Source organism: Lissotriton vulgaris, chromosome 6 (genome assembly GCF_964263255.1).
Source record: "Lissotriton vulgaris chromosome 6, aLisVul1.2, whole genome shotgun sequence".
Taxonomy (NCBI): domain Eukaryota; kingdom Metazoa; phylum Chordata; class Amphibia; order Caudata; family Salamandridae; genus Lissotriton; species Lissotriton vulgaris.
The window spans coordinates 1,712,802,687-1,712,819,820 of NC_141694.1; the positions used below are offsets into that span (position 1 = coordinate 1,712,802,687).

At 50.9% G+C, this 17,134-nt stretch overlaps 1 protein-coding gene across 4 annotated transcripts in view; it reads right to left on the bottom strand.

Annotated features, from left to right (window-relative positions):
• EPRS1 (glutamyl-prolyl-tRNA synthetase 1) overlaps positions 1-17,134 on the bottom strand; it is a 470,400-nt gene that overhangs the window by 287,942 nt on the left and 165,324 nt on the right. For all 4 annotated transcript variants that reach the window (XM_086927918.1, XM_086927917.1, XM_086927914.1 and 1 more), the window contains exon 16: positions 84-196. In XM_086927918.1, the coding sequence (XP_086784044.1) occupies positions 84-196 (113 nt within the window). The remainder of the gene's footprint in view (positions 1-83; positions 197-17,134) is intronic.

Here is a 17,134-nt window from a genome sequence, read left to right on the forward strand (position 1 = left end):
ATTAATGATATCTCCTTATGTTCCTCCCCCTTGCTGCATTTGACAGAGCATTTCAAAGTACAGAATCGTTCCATACAGCTTACCTTACTGGCTCATAGGGTTCATCACAAATGTAGAACCCTCTTCTTTGAAGCTGAATGATGTCTCCCTTTTTCAAATCTTTAAGGCAGGGATCTCCCAGCATAAGCTCCTCTTGCTAAATAAAAAATAAAGTTATAGGTCAGGTACAATAAAAAGACAAATAGAATACAAGTAGTAACCCTAGGAAAAGACCTACTCAGCAATTTATAATACTCTGAACCTAGGAAAGGATTGTGATTTGTGCCCTAGCAACAGAGAAACTATGTAAAGCCAAGACCATGATTTATACATTTATCAATTAATGATAACACACTCCTCTTCAGAAAGACCGGGACACATCCTGAACACTGTACATTACAATGGACTGAATATATGAACAGGACAAAGAAATGGCAATATTTTACAACCGCAAGTGATGAAGATCAATTAAAGCCCCAGAGTTTTAAACACAGTGTCCATTGAAATGCAGGCTCGATTGAAATAGCACAAACGAATGAAAGCAAAGCATCATGCTCTCATGTCCAAATATCCTGATCTGAAAACAAATCCACTTCAGATGGAGGATGATGATATTGGTAAAGTGAAAAGCATGTGAGGTAGGATGACCAGATAGATCTATGTCAAATCGCAACCCAAGGACTACAAACTGGGTGCCCTTTCAACCAAAATCAATATGTTTATGGAACGTTGAATCTGCCAACCGAGACACTATGCTCTTCTTTTCTTTGATCAATCAATAAAAAACGTTATGTAAAAGTTTCAGTATGGTACCACTATATTTATGTGTTGTTTCCCCATTTTGCCCAAAAGAAACTTGCTCAGACAATTAGATGCACTCCAAAACCAACTCTTCAACCTCCAGTATGATTTCTCACCACAGATTCAGAATCTTCATAATCCCATCAAGAAATATTAGGGTACTATATAACCATGGAGGACAAAACTGAAAAGTAGCAAGGATTGCAGAAGTGACATCACCTACCATTTGACCAACAAAGGCAGTACAGGGTTGATTCCTTGCCTTACCCATAGTATCTTAATACGCTCCTTTTTGCATCTCAATTACTTGAGGGTGCAGTGAGGAGGAGCAGTACAAGGGGTGAGAAAAGTAGAAAATAATTTATGTTCTGAATATCTATTGTTCCTGTTGGTGTCTTCATGACCCTGAACACAAAGCGATAAAAAAGGGCACTGCCATGAGCTCCAGTAGCCGAAACGGGGGAACAGTGGATACCCCTACCGGACGTCCACAAACAGACTCCAATTTTGCATTGCAACTTACAAGTATGCAGGATACAGTCTCATTCTCTTCACTTTCACTTACGCATTAGAAGCTGCCCGATAGGGGAGGGATGCTTATGAATCTGCAGAGGGTAACAATGCTGAAGAACAAGTGCTACAAGCAACTTTTTTATTCTGAATAGTACCGTTACTGATTCATATGCTTTTAATATGGATACCAATACACAAATAGTTTCATTTTAATGACTTTATTCGATTTCATTTATTCATTATTATCATAAAAACACTAAACAATAAATCACAGTATCTTAAAATATTTATACAGGTAAATAAAACCATACAGGTTAAAAAATAAACCATAAAAACATTACTGCACAAATTTGGAATTATTTTCTGAAACTGATTGCTACCAAAGTCATGAGAACACTACTGTACATGTTTACAACTTCTTTCTGGCATTAAACACCGGCCATAGGTAGCTTGACATAGTGCAACTTATTGCCAAGTGAGCAACGCTTGAAGAAAGAGATATGCAAGTCGACATTATACAAAATCAAGAGACCTTAATACTGAATGATATAGTGCTTACTCAGGCTAGTATACATTTTACATTACAGAAAAGCACTACAACCATAGTACTCAAGAGTTGGCACATGATCACATGGGCAGTTTGCTAAAGTCTTGGACCAGTCCTTCATTATGGGGGAAGCTAATTAACCGATGGAAAATATCCATTCTAAGACGAGTAAGCACAAAGCGATGTCTAGAACCCAGTACGAATTTAAGGTAGGGCTGCATATCATGAGTAGTCAACATGGACTGTTTTTTATCACACTAGGCTTCAACAGTTCAGTTGACTGTCTGAGTTTCTTAAAGTGCGCTAAGCATTCAGTTTTCAAGTCTTTTCTGTAAATAACTTCCATGGTTTTAGGCTGCTCAAAGAATTCTGAGGGACCCGGAGTCCCACTAAAGCTTTTTGCTATGGGACAGCCTTGGAATACACATGGAAGAGCTAAGATTAAGATAATTCCTGATGATAGCACGGTTTAAAGCAGTGAACTCTGATGTCCAAATGTTATGCCATAATTAAATGGTTTGTGACATAATCAAATCTACTGGAAACGGTACCCCTAATTCCGCATGAGAAACAGTTGAAGAGGTCTAGGAAACAGCAAGGAGATGCTTCAGAAATTCGTTTTCCATCGTTTACAGTGCCGTACAAGTAGTGTGTACCCACACTCCCACCACATATGTAGCAATGGCACACATTTGGCTTTGTAGATTTTTATCATTTCATTTGGGAGAGTTCGTACCTAGTCCCCTTGCAAATTTCAACAGAGCCATAGTCTATTTCCTGAACAGTTACTTTCTAAGGTCGATTGAATGGGCCCATGAATCCTATATGTTAAAAAGTATTCCCAGATACAAGAAGGTCTCAGTAGAACAGATGTTTGCACCGTTAAATTTTATATCATGGCACTTTGCGGACCTTCCCTCATATTTCATAATAAATGTTTTGGATTGGTTAACTAAGAGTCCTAGGCCCTGCAGTAGGTAGCAAAGCTGGTGAGAATGCTCTGATCGCCCAGGGGAGTTCGAGCCATAAAGACAACGTCATCTACATAGAGGAGGGCTGGGATGGGTCGGTGCCTAATTTGTGGGAACTCCTTACATTTGCCAACTAACTCCCTAAACTATTTTGTAAAGTGAAAATCAAAAGGAAGCCAGTACACAACCCTCCCTCTATGCTGAAGAATTGCGTACACTCACCCCTGGCACCAGAGCAAACTCTGGGCCTGCTTCCAGAGAATAGCTCCCTTAAGAAGTGGCTAATGGATATCTCCACCCCAATGTCTGCCAATATATTACACAGATTCTCATGACTGACACAGTCAAATGCGGATAACAAGTCTACAAATGCGAGGACATATACCCCTTGTACTTCCCAATTAAGATGCCTAAATTCAATCCCTGCTCAATGGTTCCTTTGCTACAGCGAAATCTGTCTTGAAGATCGGAAAGAATTTTGTTGGATTCTGCCCAGTCCTCGAGTCCATTTAATATGATGCGACCAACTATCTTCACTAGTGAATTAAGTAAAGAGATTGGCTTATGGCACGTGGGATTAAGGCGATCATCTTTTTTATAACAGTGGACAATGATTGATTCCGCCCACTTTGATAAAAATCCTATCCTACGGCATGCATTTGTTACCAAGGTCAATAGAGGGCCCTGCAGTGAAATGCTGCCCTTAAACATGTAAACTGGAATGCCATCAGGGCCTGGTGCTTCATCCTCCCCCTCAGCCCCCCCACATTTCTTGCATTTGTTTTTTTTTTAACTTCATTTTTATTGCATCACCAATATAAATGTACAGACAATATACTTAGCATTAACAACACATCATGTACAAGGCTTAGTTAGATCCAGTCGATCGCCGGCAGGGGGTTACACCTCGAGCTTGGCGCGGGTGACCTCAACCCTGCCCATTTCTTGTGCCTCCTTACAGTGTCCGACCGCTTCATCAAGCAAAGAACCCTGGGACGCTTTTGTGTTTTTCTCCCCTCCCCCTCCCCAAATTTCGGTACCCCAATTCCCCTCCAAAACAGCCTCCTACCCACCCACCCCCCGTGGTCGCTCTGCGCTGGGTTAACAGTGTAAAAGTGTCTGGTGTGTTGCAGGAGGAAGTAAACTTTCGCTAAGGTGTGTTCTCCTGTGTAGTGTTAGGGCCTGCTCCATCTGGTTCACTCTCGCCATCCTGCCCCTCATCGTCCACATCCCGGAGTGCCTGCACCATCACCTCCCATGCAGTCGCCCTCTCCAGCGCCTTCTCATCATTCAGCCTCCATGCCAACTGGTATCGTAGGGTACTTTCACACGCGGCCCATCTCAGACATTCTCCATACCATCTTTTATACGTGGGCCCCACTCTGGACTTCCAGTTTCTCGTGATCTCCCGCTTGGCCAGGATGAGCCCCAAATCTATAAATTTACTAGTCGTCTTAGTCCTAGGTGTATGCGGGAACCAATGTAGGACGCCAACCGCTTTAGTAAACTGGATATCCCCGTCTGTCGCTGCGTTAAGGGCCCGCCCAACTTCCTGCCAATAATCTCCCAAGGAGGGGCAATCCCACAGCATATGGCACAAATCCGCCCCAGCTGTGTTACATCTGGGGCAAGCAGCGTCAGTCGCCCCAAAATACTGTTGGATTTTCCCAGGGGTGAGGTATGCCCTGTGAATTACATAAAAGTGAATCAATTGGAACCTAGCGTTCCTCGAGCTCTTCCTTGCCCGTCTTAGCAACTGGCTCCAGGTCGTGTCTGGTATCTCCACTTGGAGGTCCAGCTCCCACTTGGCCTTCAGGGCTGCCAAAGGTTGCAAGACCTCCCGCTGCATCCTGGAGTAGAGGCACGTGACAGCCTTAAAGGTTCCCGCCGCCATCATGGCGTATTGGCAGGCCATCGAAGTGCCCGGTTCCTGCAGCCCTTCCCCCCAGTGGGCTCGCATAGCGCCCGTGACTGCTGCGTGCAGCAAGTAATCGCCCCTCGGAAGGTCAAATCGCTCCTGCAGGTCCTGAAACGGCAGCAACACCCCATCTTCGTAGAGGTCACCCAGCATTAGTATTCCCGCCTCCTCCCATCCCAGCAAGCGCGACCAGTCACCCCGTGTGGGAGGGCGGTGACCATCCCCAGCGGAATTTCGGGGGCATACATAAGGCGGACACCCGCCCGCTTACGGGCCCGGTCCCAGGAAAGCCGGAACGTCTGCTCCTCGACCGTCAGATCTCCCACCCGGAGTTTCTGGTGCAGCGTAATATATGCCAGAACGTGTCGCGGGGTGCCTTCTACTCTCGCGTCCTCGGGGCCTCTATACACTCTCGCCACCTCCTGAGTAAAGGTCTGCAGCTGCGCAGCTAGGTAATACCCTTCAAAATCTGGCACTGCCATACCTCCTTCATCTTTGGGGCGCAACAGCGTGTCGAGCGCTATGCGCCTCCTACCCGTGCCCCACAAGAACGCTATGACCAGTGACTTCAGGCGTTTGAAAACCGAGCTCGGTACCCACACCGGTAGTGTCCTAAAATAATACAAAAGCCTGGGCAGGGCTATCATTTTAAGCAGGGAAATTCTACCAGCCAGGGAGAGCGGCAGGGTTGCCCAGAAGTCCATGGACCCCCGCAGGGCGTTAATACAGCGAGTGATGTTACCATCCAGCAAGTCGGACGGGGCGTGGTAAACATAGACCCCCAAATAATGCAGACAGCGCGGCTCCCATCGGAGTTCCTGAGCAGTGAGTGGGCACGGTTCTCCCGGCCTCAGGGGAAACAGACAGGATTTAGGCCAGTTGACCCTCAGGCCCGACAACCTACCGAACTGTCCCAGTAGCTGCCGCGCCCCCTGAAGCTCGGGGCCCGCGTCGGCCAAAAACATCAGCAAGTCATCCGCGTACAGGGAGATGAAGTGCGGTCTCCCCCTAAATGACAAACCTGCGTAGTGGCGGCCCAGTCTGGCTTCCGCAGCGAAGGGTTCCATCGCCAACGCGAATAGGAGCGGGGATAGGGAACAGCCCTGTCTAGTGCCACGCCCAATCGGGTATTGACTCGAGATCAGTGTGCCCACTCGGACCCTCGCTACCGCCTCGGTGTAGAGGACCTTGGTCCATTTTATATATCCGTCCCCCAGCCCGAAGCGACGCATCACCTCATACAAGTATCCCCATTCAAGACTGTCAAATGCCTTCTCAATATCAATGGAAAGGACAAATGGGGAGACGGGGTCCGGCCAGTCCGCACCCATCAGTCTCGTGAGTCTACGAATGTTATGGGTGGTGTTGCGTGTCGGTATGAAACCGCACTGGTCACCGTGAACCAGGCCTGTCATGTGTACCAGCAGTCTGTTGGCCAGAATTTTACTGAGGATCTTGTAGTCCGTCGTCAACATAGACAACGGACGATACGAGGACAGCGCCGCACTTTCTCTGCCCGGCTTCAAGAGCGGGATCATGAGGGCCTTGCACATGGAGCCCGGGAGTCGGCCCCTCTCCCGCGCCTCGTTGTATACCTCGCGCAGCCGTGGTGCCAGGTACTCTAGGTATTTGCCATAAAATTCGATCGGCAGTCCGTCAAGGCCCGGGGTCTTATTCCTAGCCATCTGTTTTATAGCACAACCTATTTCTCCAAGAGAGATGGGCCGACCTAGCTCTTCTGCCTCAGAGTCCTCCACTCGCGGCAACTGTAATCCGTCCAAGAACTCCTCAAGCTCCTCTGCCCCTCCTGTTCCACCACTCTCATAGAGCCCTTCATAATAAGCACGAAACTTGTTCAGGATCCCGGGTTGAGTGTGGCAGGGCTCCTCCCCTGGCTCCTGGATCCCCATGATCGGCACTCCCCCCCCGGATTGGGTTAGCAAGCCAAGCCAACATTGACCCCGCCCTATCACCTTCCGCATGCGCCCTTGTCATGTACGCCTTGTGGTCGAAACTACGCAGCCGCTCCAGCTCTACCGCCAGCCCCTCCCGTGCCCCGCTAAGCCCCTCCTGCAGTTCAGGGTGATTCGGGCGCCTCTTCTCTAGTTCCCTCAGCCGTGTCTCAGCCTTATCTAAGTCATCCAACAGAGTCTTCCGAGCCCCTGCCGCGTGTCCAATACAGTGTCCCCGCACCACCACCTTGAACGCATCCCATTCAACCGCCCTCGTGGAGGCCGAGCCACTGTTCTCCTCAAAATACCTCTCAATGCGCTCACTCAGGGCCTCCCTGAACAACAAATCGTCCAGGGTATCAGGTTGCAGGCGCCATGTTGGCACGCAGTTAACAGTCACCATCCATTCCAGAGACATCAACAAGGGGTTGTGGTCTGATATCGTCCTGGCCAAGTATTCCGCCCCTCCCACCGCGGGGAGCACACATGCCGAACAAAGAAACGCATCCAGCCGCACATGCAAATCATGCAGGTGTGAGTGAAAGGAATAATCCCTAGCGGTGGGGTGCAACGCCCTCCATGCATCCGTGAGGGCCCAGCTCTCCTGCCATTCCAACCTACGCTTAGCGACCCTATGTACTGGGGACGCGCGCAGCGGGGGATGGGACCTATCTAGTAACACATCCTCAACCGAGTTGAAGTCCCCCCCCCCAAGAGGACCGGCCCTGCCAGGTAACCCGCCAATTTGCCCGAGATGGTAGACAAGAAGGCGGGCAGGTCTACATTAGGAGCATACACATTACAGAGAGATATCACCCTGCCTCTTAGCTTCCCCTCCACCGCCACATATCTGCCCTCAGGGTCCACCAATGACTTTGAGACCTGGAAGGGGACCCCCGCCCGTATCCAAATTAGTGCCCCCCTTGCAAAAGCCGAAAATGTCGTGTAGAATAGCTGCCCCCTCCAGCGCCTTTGCAGAGCCGCCCCTTCCTGCTTATTAAGATGTGTCTCCTGCAGGAACGCTATATGAACCCCCCTACGCTTGAGGTACGCCTGGACTTTATGTCTGCGCGCCATGGACTGCATACCCCGCACATTCCAGGTCACACATTTCAAAGCCCCAGTGCTAGCCATCCCCCCCTACACAACCGGACCATACAGCAAAGAACAATGTCCGCACAAGTCCCGCGACCACGGGCCCACCCACCCACCCTCTCCAAACAGGAAGCTGAACCCCACCAACAACAACTGCCCCCCGAGCAACCCCAACTGCTCGCAACTCCCACCCCCCCAGGACAGGCCCCCCCGCAACTGGAAGTACCCCCATCCAAACCAACACTCCCGACCACCCCTCAAGGAGAGGTGGTAATGCTCGCAGTCCCCACTGCGATGACCTTAGGGGCCAGTAAGGCGCGGCTCAATGCGATAGAACCTCAAAACAAACCAGCCCCGCGCGCTCCACCCCGCAATCCCCTCATTACAGCTCCCCAAAACCTCAATCAATAATATTCCACTGCTGCGGGCCCAGTGCCCCGGTGTCCAACCAACGAGCCCACTCCACCAGTTCAGTTCAACACGCCTCCAATATCTCCTCCGAAGTCTGCGGCGTCACAATAGGGCCCCGGGCTCCACCAAATTCCGATTGTCCTGTCTCCGAGCCCGTGCCCGGGTCCTCCGATTCCGTGCCCTTCCCGGACCGAGTCCTGGCGGTCCTAGATAAGTCCACTACCGCCTGTAGTGCCGCCTGCCTTTCCGCCTCCGTCTGCGACACCGATGGTTTCCCGGTTCTCTTGCGGTTCCTCCTGATCCGTTGGGACTGCCTGACCGGCCTCGCCACCTTGGCCTCCTCCTCCCTGGCCTTGGCACCGTCCGTTCCCGCTTTATAAGTGTCCCACCAGTCCCAAGCGTCCGCGGAAGTTGTGAAGAATAGTGTTTTCTCATCCACCACCACTCTTAGCTTGGCAGGGAACAACAGGGAGTACTTGATGCCTTCCTGGCGGAGCTCCCGCTTGAGGGACAGGAAGTTTGCCCGGAGCCGCTGCGTCTCAAACGTGTAGTCCGGGAACATGGTGACTCTATTGTTCTCCACTTGAAAGGGCCCTGCTTCTCTCGCCCTCTGTAAGAGCCAATCTCTGTCCCGATAATGGAGCAACTTGAACACCACCGGGCGAGGAGGAAGGCCCAAGGCTGGCGGGCGCGCTGGAACTCTATGTGCCCGTTCCAGGGAGAAGAAGGGGGACAGACCTTCCGGTGCCACCTCCGTCCGCAGCCAGTTATCAAGGTATCCCACCATGTCGTCGCCTTCAATTTTTTCCGGCAGGCCCACTAGGCGTACGTTGTTGCGCCTGTTTCTGTTTTCGGCATCCTCGGCCCTCCTTTCCAGCACCTTCAGGCGGTCCATCACGTCTACCATCTGGGCCTTCATCGTTTCTTGGCCCGGGGCTAATTCCTTAACCGTGATCTCCACGGATTTCACCCTGTCTTTAAGTTTGTCGTGGTCGGCCTTCAGGAGGCCCAAGCCCGTCGCCACCTGAGCGATATCTTGCTGCAGGGCGTCCTTAGTGGTGGCGATGGCCTCCAGGATACGATCCTGCATCCGCTGCAATGCCGCTTGGTCTCACTCCGCTCCCTCCGCAGCCTCAGTGTCGGTCGCGCCATCTCCCTTCCCCTTTGGCTTCCCCATCTGGGCCGGCTTGGGCGGTGGTCTCCGAGTATCTTCCTGGCCACCCTCCGAGTGCCGTCGGGTTTCGTTCTTCGGCAGGGTTCCCGGGCCCAGTTTTGTCACCAAGTAGTAGGAAACACTGAGCGATCGCAGCCCGGCCTACGCCAGACGTGCCAGGGGCCCGGGGCTCTCGTCACTGGGCCACTGCCGCACTGCCGTCGCCCCTACTAGGGGGGCGGTCCTCAGCCACCGCCCAAGAGTGCTCCCAAAGTCCAGTCGGCACCCGGGGAGAGGCGCGATGTGGCCGCCAACACCCTTGATTCGTCAGGGAGCAGTCCTCAGTGGGTCTCCGGGCAGATGTCTCCGTCGTGTCTGCTCTCATGCCCTCGCCGCCATTTTGGGGTCCGCGACTTCTCGCCTGGGTTCAACTTTCAAAGTCGAAATACTGCTGTGGGATGGCTCGGTGTCGTCCCCCGTGGGCCTCGGACCCGCCGCAGTAACGTCCAGTACCGGATGGTATCGGTTACCTCGGGGTCCGATCAGATTTTCAGGATATTTTCCGGGATCGGGCACGGAGCTCCGAGCTCACGCTGCCTACCTCCTCGGCATCCAAGCCACGCCCCCCATTTCTTGCATTTGTTGTTTTAATAACCGCCTCTAAGCTAGGAGAGAAACTAATTGGGCTATGAAGTAAGGAACCAAAAACAGATTTATCAGTATCTTGGCCTACTGCAACTATCTCATTAGTACGTATTGAGTAGAAGCTATAGAAATGGTCAATTCACTCAACTTCCAAGATTGCAACCTCCATCCTGAGGCGTTCGTCTTCTGTCAATTGTGGAGAGTTAATTATCAGCCAGAACGCAATATTATCGTTGTTAGACTTGACTCAGACAAAGATTCCCAGGCCTTATCTTTCAGACATACTTTTCTTGGTTTCACAGCAGTCTTATACTCATTTCTACAAGCCTGTACCTCGAGAATGCATCTGGGTGTTCTTTGTAAGGCCTCCTTTAATCTTTTGTGGGCTTTAGAGCACACAAATCTAACTATCCCATTCTCTGCTCAAAAAGCCCTCTGGCAACAGAAAGGCCCTCCTTGATCCCTTGTGTAATAATCAAAAAAGCCTCAATGAGAACACGTAGATCAACGGACTTGTCTGGACATATCTCAAAAACCTCTCTGTGGGTGCTAATTAACGGTTTTAAAAAGCACCCGGTCTCAACCCGAGACCAACGCAGAGCATACCCATTTATAGAGGCGAAGTCAAGATTATCAGCCATGCATGGGGATAGACTAGGGGACTGGCTACAGGATACATTAAAAGACCGCTGTATACTTTGAGAGAATTGGTTGCTTAATGAAATATCATTGAGAATGAAATTGTACGCTCTAGCACAAAACCAAGTAGACAATAACAAAGAACAAGTGGTTTACCTTCTGTAACAATGTATCTGTAAGAGACATATGTAGTTATAGATTCCATATCTTTAGAATTACCGCCAGACGTCAGACTGGATCAGAAGATTTTTACTCTAGGAGTACCCCAGCGCGTTCGTAGGTGGCATCGGTTGACTCCGCGTCAGTCGCTGGCATCATAGTCAACAGAATGACGTTGCGGTGTCTTAGACACCGCCCCTGCCGCGGACATCAGTTCTGACAGGACTTTTCCCCGCCAGAAGCGTAGAGCCATGCAGGACACGGACCACTGGTGAACATAACTAGGGCCCTGGAAGGGAGTCCCTATCCCTAGAAGTCAGTTCGCAGAACGTGGAGGATGGGTGGAGCGGTAAGGAATCTATAACTACATAGGTCTCTTATAGATACATCGTTACCGAAGGTAAGTAACTTGTTCATCTGAGAGAGACTGTAGTTATAGATTCCTTACCTTTAGAATAGATACCACAGCAATGCCAACCCTGGAGGTGGGTCTGCGAACCAAGTTCACACCAGAAAGTCCTGGAGTACAGCACGGCCAAAGTAGCCGTCTCTCCGGACTTGGCTGTCCAGGCAATAATGTTTGGTGAACGTATTCAGAGATGCCCACGTGGTGCCTGACAGATGTCAAGGAGGAGGTTCCCACGCCCCAAGGCAGTAGCAGCTGCCGTCGCCCTGGTGGAGTGGGCATGCAGTCCCGCTGGGGCTGCCCTCTTTGCCAAAGAGTAGCAGATTTTAATACATAGGACAAACCATCGAGGGATGGAGCGCTTCTGCACAGCCCGACCTTACTTGGTCCCCACATATCCAACAAAGATTTGATCGTCTACCCAGAAATCTTATGTATGGTCGGGATAGAAAGACAGCACACATATTGGGTCCAGACAATGGAGTCTCTCCTCATCCTTGGAAGGTTGCAGAGGTGGGGAGAAGATGGGCAAAGTGATAGTCTGTCCTATTTGGAAACAGGTAACCACTTTGGGAAGAAAAGAGGGCCTTGTGTGAAGGACTACTTTGTCTGGATGAACAGCAACAAAAGGAGGTTTGGAAGACAAAGCCTGAAGCTCACTCACTCTGCGAGCAGAGGTGATGGCAATTAGGAAAGCTGTCTTCAGAGTGAGGAGCCTGAGTGGACAGTTGTGAAGAGGCTCCAAGGAAGCGGACATAAGACCAGGTTCAAGTCCCACTGATGCATTATGAATGGAGAAGGAGGAAAGGGGCGAGTAATGCCCTTTAGAAACCTATTTACAATAGGAGACTTACAAAGAGAAGGCTGATCAGAAAGCCAATGAAAAGCATATCTGGCAAAAAGGTAGCCTTCAAGAGTGCCCAGGGCACAGCCCTGCTGGGCCAAAGAAAGTATTTACAAGAGAACCTCAAAAGAGGGGCAGAAAGGGGATCCACAGTCTTTTCTGTGCACCATGCTAAAAACTTGCTCCATCTGCAGGTGTATACAGTCTTGTGGAGGAAAGCCTTGATGCCAGGATGACATTACAGGCTTCAGGAGGAAGGTCAAAAGTTGTCAACTGTCGCGCACTCAATCTCCACGCAAGGAGGTGGAGACAGTACAGGTTCAGGTGGAGGACCGTCCCCTGCTGCTGCGAAAGAAGATCCGCCCGTAGAGGCGGTCTGATTAGAGGATTGATGGCCATGCTCAATAGCTCTGGGTACTAGACTGTTCATGCCCAAAAAGGAGCCACAAGAATGACTTAGGCCTGGTCGCGCTTCTTCAGCATTCTGAGCAGACGTAGTACAGGTGGAAAGGTGTACAGGAGGTCGCAGTTCCACTCGCGACAAAAAGCGGCGCCAAGCTAGTGCCGCCTTGAAAATTCCAACCATGCAGTATTGCGAACATTGCACGTTCTCTTTGGTGGGAAACAGATCTAACCAATGCTCTTCGAACCGCTGAAAGAGACCTTGCACCACCTTCCAGCCATGTCCAGAGACGAATAGCATCTTGACATAGGGTCCCCAGCTGCACCCCACCTTGCTTGTTGCAGAACCACATGGCGGTGGTGTTGTCCGTGAACACGTGCACCACCTTTCCTCAGAGAGGGAAGGAAAGCCTTCAGTGCCAGACGAATCCCCCGGAGCTCCAGCAGATTGATATTGAGCCACGACTCCGCTGGAGACCAGACACCCCAGATCTCCTCTTTTCCCAAATGGCCGCTCCATCCCAGGAGTGACTCACCGTGCGATCTGGTTGGGTAAGGGAAAGGGATCTGCCTCTGACCCAAGCTTGGTTTGTTAGCCACCACTGCACTTGTTGCGCAGTCCCCACCAAGATCTGGACATAGTTGGAAAGATTCCCCTGATGCTGCGCCTACTAGAACTTTAGGTCCCACTGCAGAGCCCGGCACATTGATAGTAAACCCCACCGAGTGCAAGAGGTCCGCCATAGTTTGAAGGTGGGAGACAACAGCCTGGGGCGATCCCGCCTTCAACAGCCAGTCGTCGAGATAAGGGAAGACTGGAACCCCTGAGCTGCGCAGATAAGCTGCGACGACCGCCATCACTTTCGTGAACACCCGAGGGGTGCTAGTAAGGCCAAAGGGGAGCACGATGAACTGAAAATGCTTGTGGCCTACAGTGAACCATAGGCAACGCCTGCGGGCTGAAAAAGAGGGAATATAGAAGTATGCGTCCTGCAAGTCCAACGCTACCGTCCAGTCTCCGGGGTCGAGGGCAGACAGGACCTGAGCCAACATGAGCATCTTAAACTTCGGTTGAGGGCCCGGAGGTCTAAGATAGGACGCAGGCCTTTGTACTTCTTGGGTACCATAAATTAGTGGGAATAACAACACAACCGACTTCTGCCACAGGGACCTTTTCGAGAGCTCCCTTGGCTAAGAGAGCTGCAATTTCCTGACGGAGAAGGGCCAAGTGATCCTCCAACATTTGATTGAAGGATAGTGGCATGGAGGGAGGGTAGTCTTGAAAAGGGGAGGGAGTAGCCCCTTCAGATTATCTGCAAAACCCACCCGTCCAACGTGTTCTGCTAGTGGAGGAGGTGATGCCGAATCCTGCCGCTCACTGGTTTCTGCTGTCCCTGAAAGGTCAGCTTGGAGGCTGCTGTAGTGGGGTTATGGGTGGACTGGCGCGCCTGCTAGCCCCCAGACCAGCGTAGCTGGGTCCCACATTCTAGTCCACGCAGATGCTGGGTGGTTTGCGTGGTCCGGTGGCAGGACTGGATAGAACGTGGTGTGGTACACCTCCCGTAGCCACAAAAGGGGCGAAAGGCAGACTGAGTGGGGCTAGAGGTTGCCGCGAGGTCCAAGGATCTGGCCGTAGCTCGAGAATCCTTGAAGAGCTCGAACGCTGAGCCCACCTTGTCACCAAAAAGGCGACGGCCATCAAAGGGCATGTCCAATAAGTTTGATTGGACATCCCCAGAGAAACCAGACGTTCCCAACCAGGCGTAGTGCCTCAAGGCTACTGACCTGCAAACCGTTCTGCCCAGAGAGTTGGTGGTATCCAGCCCACATCTGATGGTGCACTTAGCTGTGTCTCTATCCTCTGCGTGCATGAGAATGGCCCAAGCCTCTTCCGGACACTGTGGCAGCACTTACACAACCGTTTCAAACACCGAATGGGTATAACGGCCCAAGAGGCATGCGGTATTCACCAACCACAGTGCTAAGCTGGTGGAAGAAAACCTCTTCTTCCCAAGGTTGTCCAGCTTCTTTGATTCCCTACCTGGGGGAGCAGTAGGGAATGCGCCCTTAAAGAGGACGAGGCTTGGACCACCAATCTCTCGGAGGTCGGGTGTTGGGAGGGGAAAAGTGTGTCGCCCTGGGCCGGGAGATGGCATCGGCTAAACGTCCTGTCCACAGGAGCCGCTGTGCTGGGCTTGGACCAAGTGCCCAGTAGGACGTTGGTGAGGGCTTCTTTAAAAGGCAGAAGGGGCTCCGAAGAGCATGCCACCGGTTGAAGCACCTCAGTCAGGAGGCTAGTCTTGACTGCCATCGAAGGAAGCTCAAGGACCAAGGCCTCAGCTACCCTACGCAACACCACTGCGTATGAGGCTCCCTCCTCCGTAGCCATGGTTAGGGGGTGTTGGGAGGGGGGGGCGGGGGGGGGGGCGGAGTAGGCCAAGGCCTGGGGTGATAGCCAAACCACTGGCATCACCCAGTTCCTCTTGCCGGTGCAGCTCTTCAAGCTGGTAAGCTCAAGGGTCCACAGACCCCTCCCAGTCCTCCTCACCCTCCTCTTGTTGCCACTCAGGGTACGAATGTATCTTCAAATGTCAGTCTGGCGATGTGCCCAAGTCGGGGTGTGACTGGGGTCTACGCCGGTTGGGGGCACAACTGACGTCGGGGGTAGGTCGTCTATAATTGGCACCGGGGAAGGTACCGTGAGGTCGACCTGCGCCGATCTGGATCCAGGCCTGGATGCTCAGGGGCCCTCCAGAGCTGCCGGTATCGAAGGCCCAGGGCCCCAGCCGAGTCTGCGGGGCCCAAAGGCACGCCAGCAGAGTCGGACTTCTCAAAGATGCTGTGAAATTGCAGTTTGAAAGAGTGTACGCAGCATTGCCTGACCTACATTAGCTTGTTGGGATGCTAGAACATCCACAAAATGTTTAATCAAAGTGTGTGGTGTAGACCATGTATCTGCTTTGCATATATCAGCTATTGGGATATTGCCCAGGAAAGCCATAGCAGCACCTACCTTGCGAGTAGCGTGCAATTTAGGGGCTGTAGGTCAAGACCTTTTGGGTTTAACGTAACATGTCTAAATGCATTTAACTTTCCACCTGGCGATGCCTGATTTGAATATGGGCTTTCGTTTATGAGAGGGTGAAAAAGCAATAAAGAATTGTTTGGTTTTGCAAAAGTATTTAGTTATGTCAACGTAATACAATAGGGCTCTCTTAACATTAATGTATGGAAAGGCCTTTCCGCAATGAAGTCTGGTTGAGGAAAAACAAAGGTAACAACTAATTAAGGTGGAAATAAGAGACCACCTTTAGAAGGAATTTTGGGTAGAAGCGAAGGACCACCCCATCTCTGTGGGGCTGCAAGAAAGGCTCTTCTAAGGTTACTGCCTAGAGCTCACTAACGTGCTAGAGTGAAGTAATGGCAATTATAAAATCGACCTTCCAAGATACAAATAGAAGTGAGCATTTATGTATTGGTTCAAATTGCGTACCCATAAGTCTAGTAAGAATCCCGCTAAGATTCCAGGTACGTGCAGGTGGGACACGTGGTGGAATCACTCTTAAGACCTTCCATAAAAACATTGATGCCTGGCATCTTTTTGCAGAAAGGCAACCACTGTGGCCAAATGTAAGCACATGGATGTGAATGCAATGCCAGAGAACTGTAGATGCAGCAGGTAAATGTTTTGCATTGAAGCATTAAGTGACACCACTTAGTCGAAGAGCCAGGTCTTGAGTGTCTTCCTGAAGATGTTCAGGGAGGGGGCGCGCCTGATGTCGATCGGGAGCTTGTTCCAAATCTTGACCGCAATGTGGGAGAAGGTTCTTCCTCCTGTCTGGCTCTGCGAAAGCAGGGGGTTTCAGCGAGGTTGGTGTATCGGAGGTTTCTTTTGGGGACGTGGAAGGAGATTTTCATGTTGAGGTATTGGGGTCCAGTGTTGTGGAGGCATTTGAAGGTGTGGGTGAGTATCTTGAATGTGACTCTTCTCTGCGGGAAGCAAGTGGAGGTTTCGTACGTGTTGGCTGATGTGTTTGTGTCGAGGAATGCGGAGGACGAGTCTGGCCGCGGTGTTCTGTATTATCTGGAGTTTGCGGGTAGAGACTTGTTGATCCCGGCACAGAGGACGTTTCCGTAGTCCATTCTGCTGGTTATGAGTGCGTGGGTGACGGTCTTCCTTAACTCGTGGGGGGTGGATCCATTTGAAGGTCTTTGAGGATGCGGAGGGTGTTGAAGCAGATGCGATCACAAATCTGAGGTATTTGCGATGTGCAGATGTATGGGAATGTGAAAGTAGGCGTCCTTTAAGTCTAAAGCTCGCAGAAAGGTGCCTTGCAGGAGAAGTGGGATAACTTATGTCTTACAGAATGACCATATGGAAATGCTCTGACAGGATGTAATGATTTAAGGGCCGTAAATCTGATATTGGCCGTAAAGATCCATCCTTTTTTGGGATTAGGAATTACAGGGAATATACACCTGAACTCTGATGCTGTAGAGGGACGGGTTCTATAGTTCCTGAGCAAGAGAGCTTGAACTTCCTGTTTGAGTAGTGTTCGGTGTTCCAGAGAGAGTCTGTGAGCGCAAGGTGGAATGTTTGGAGGTGTGGTAATGAGCTGTAGATAATAGCCATGATGGA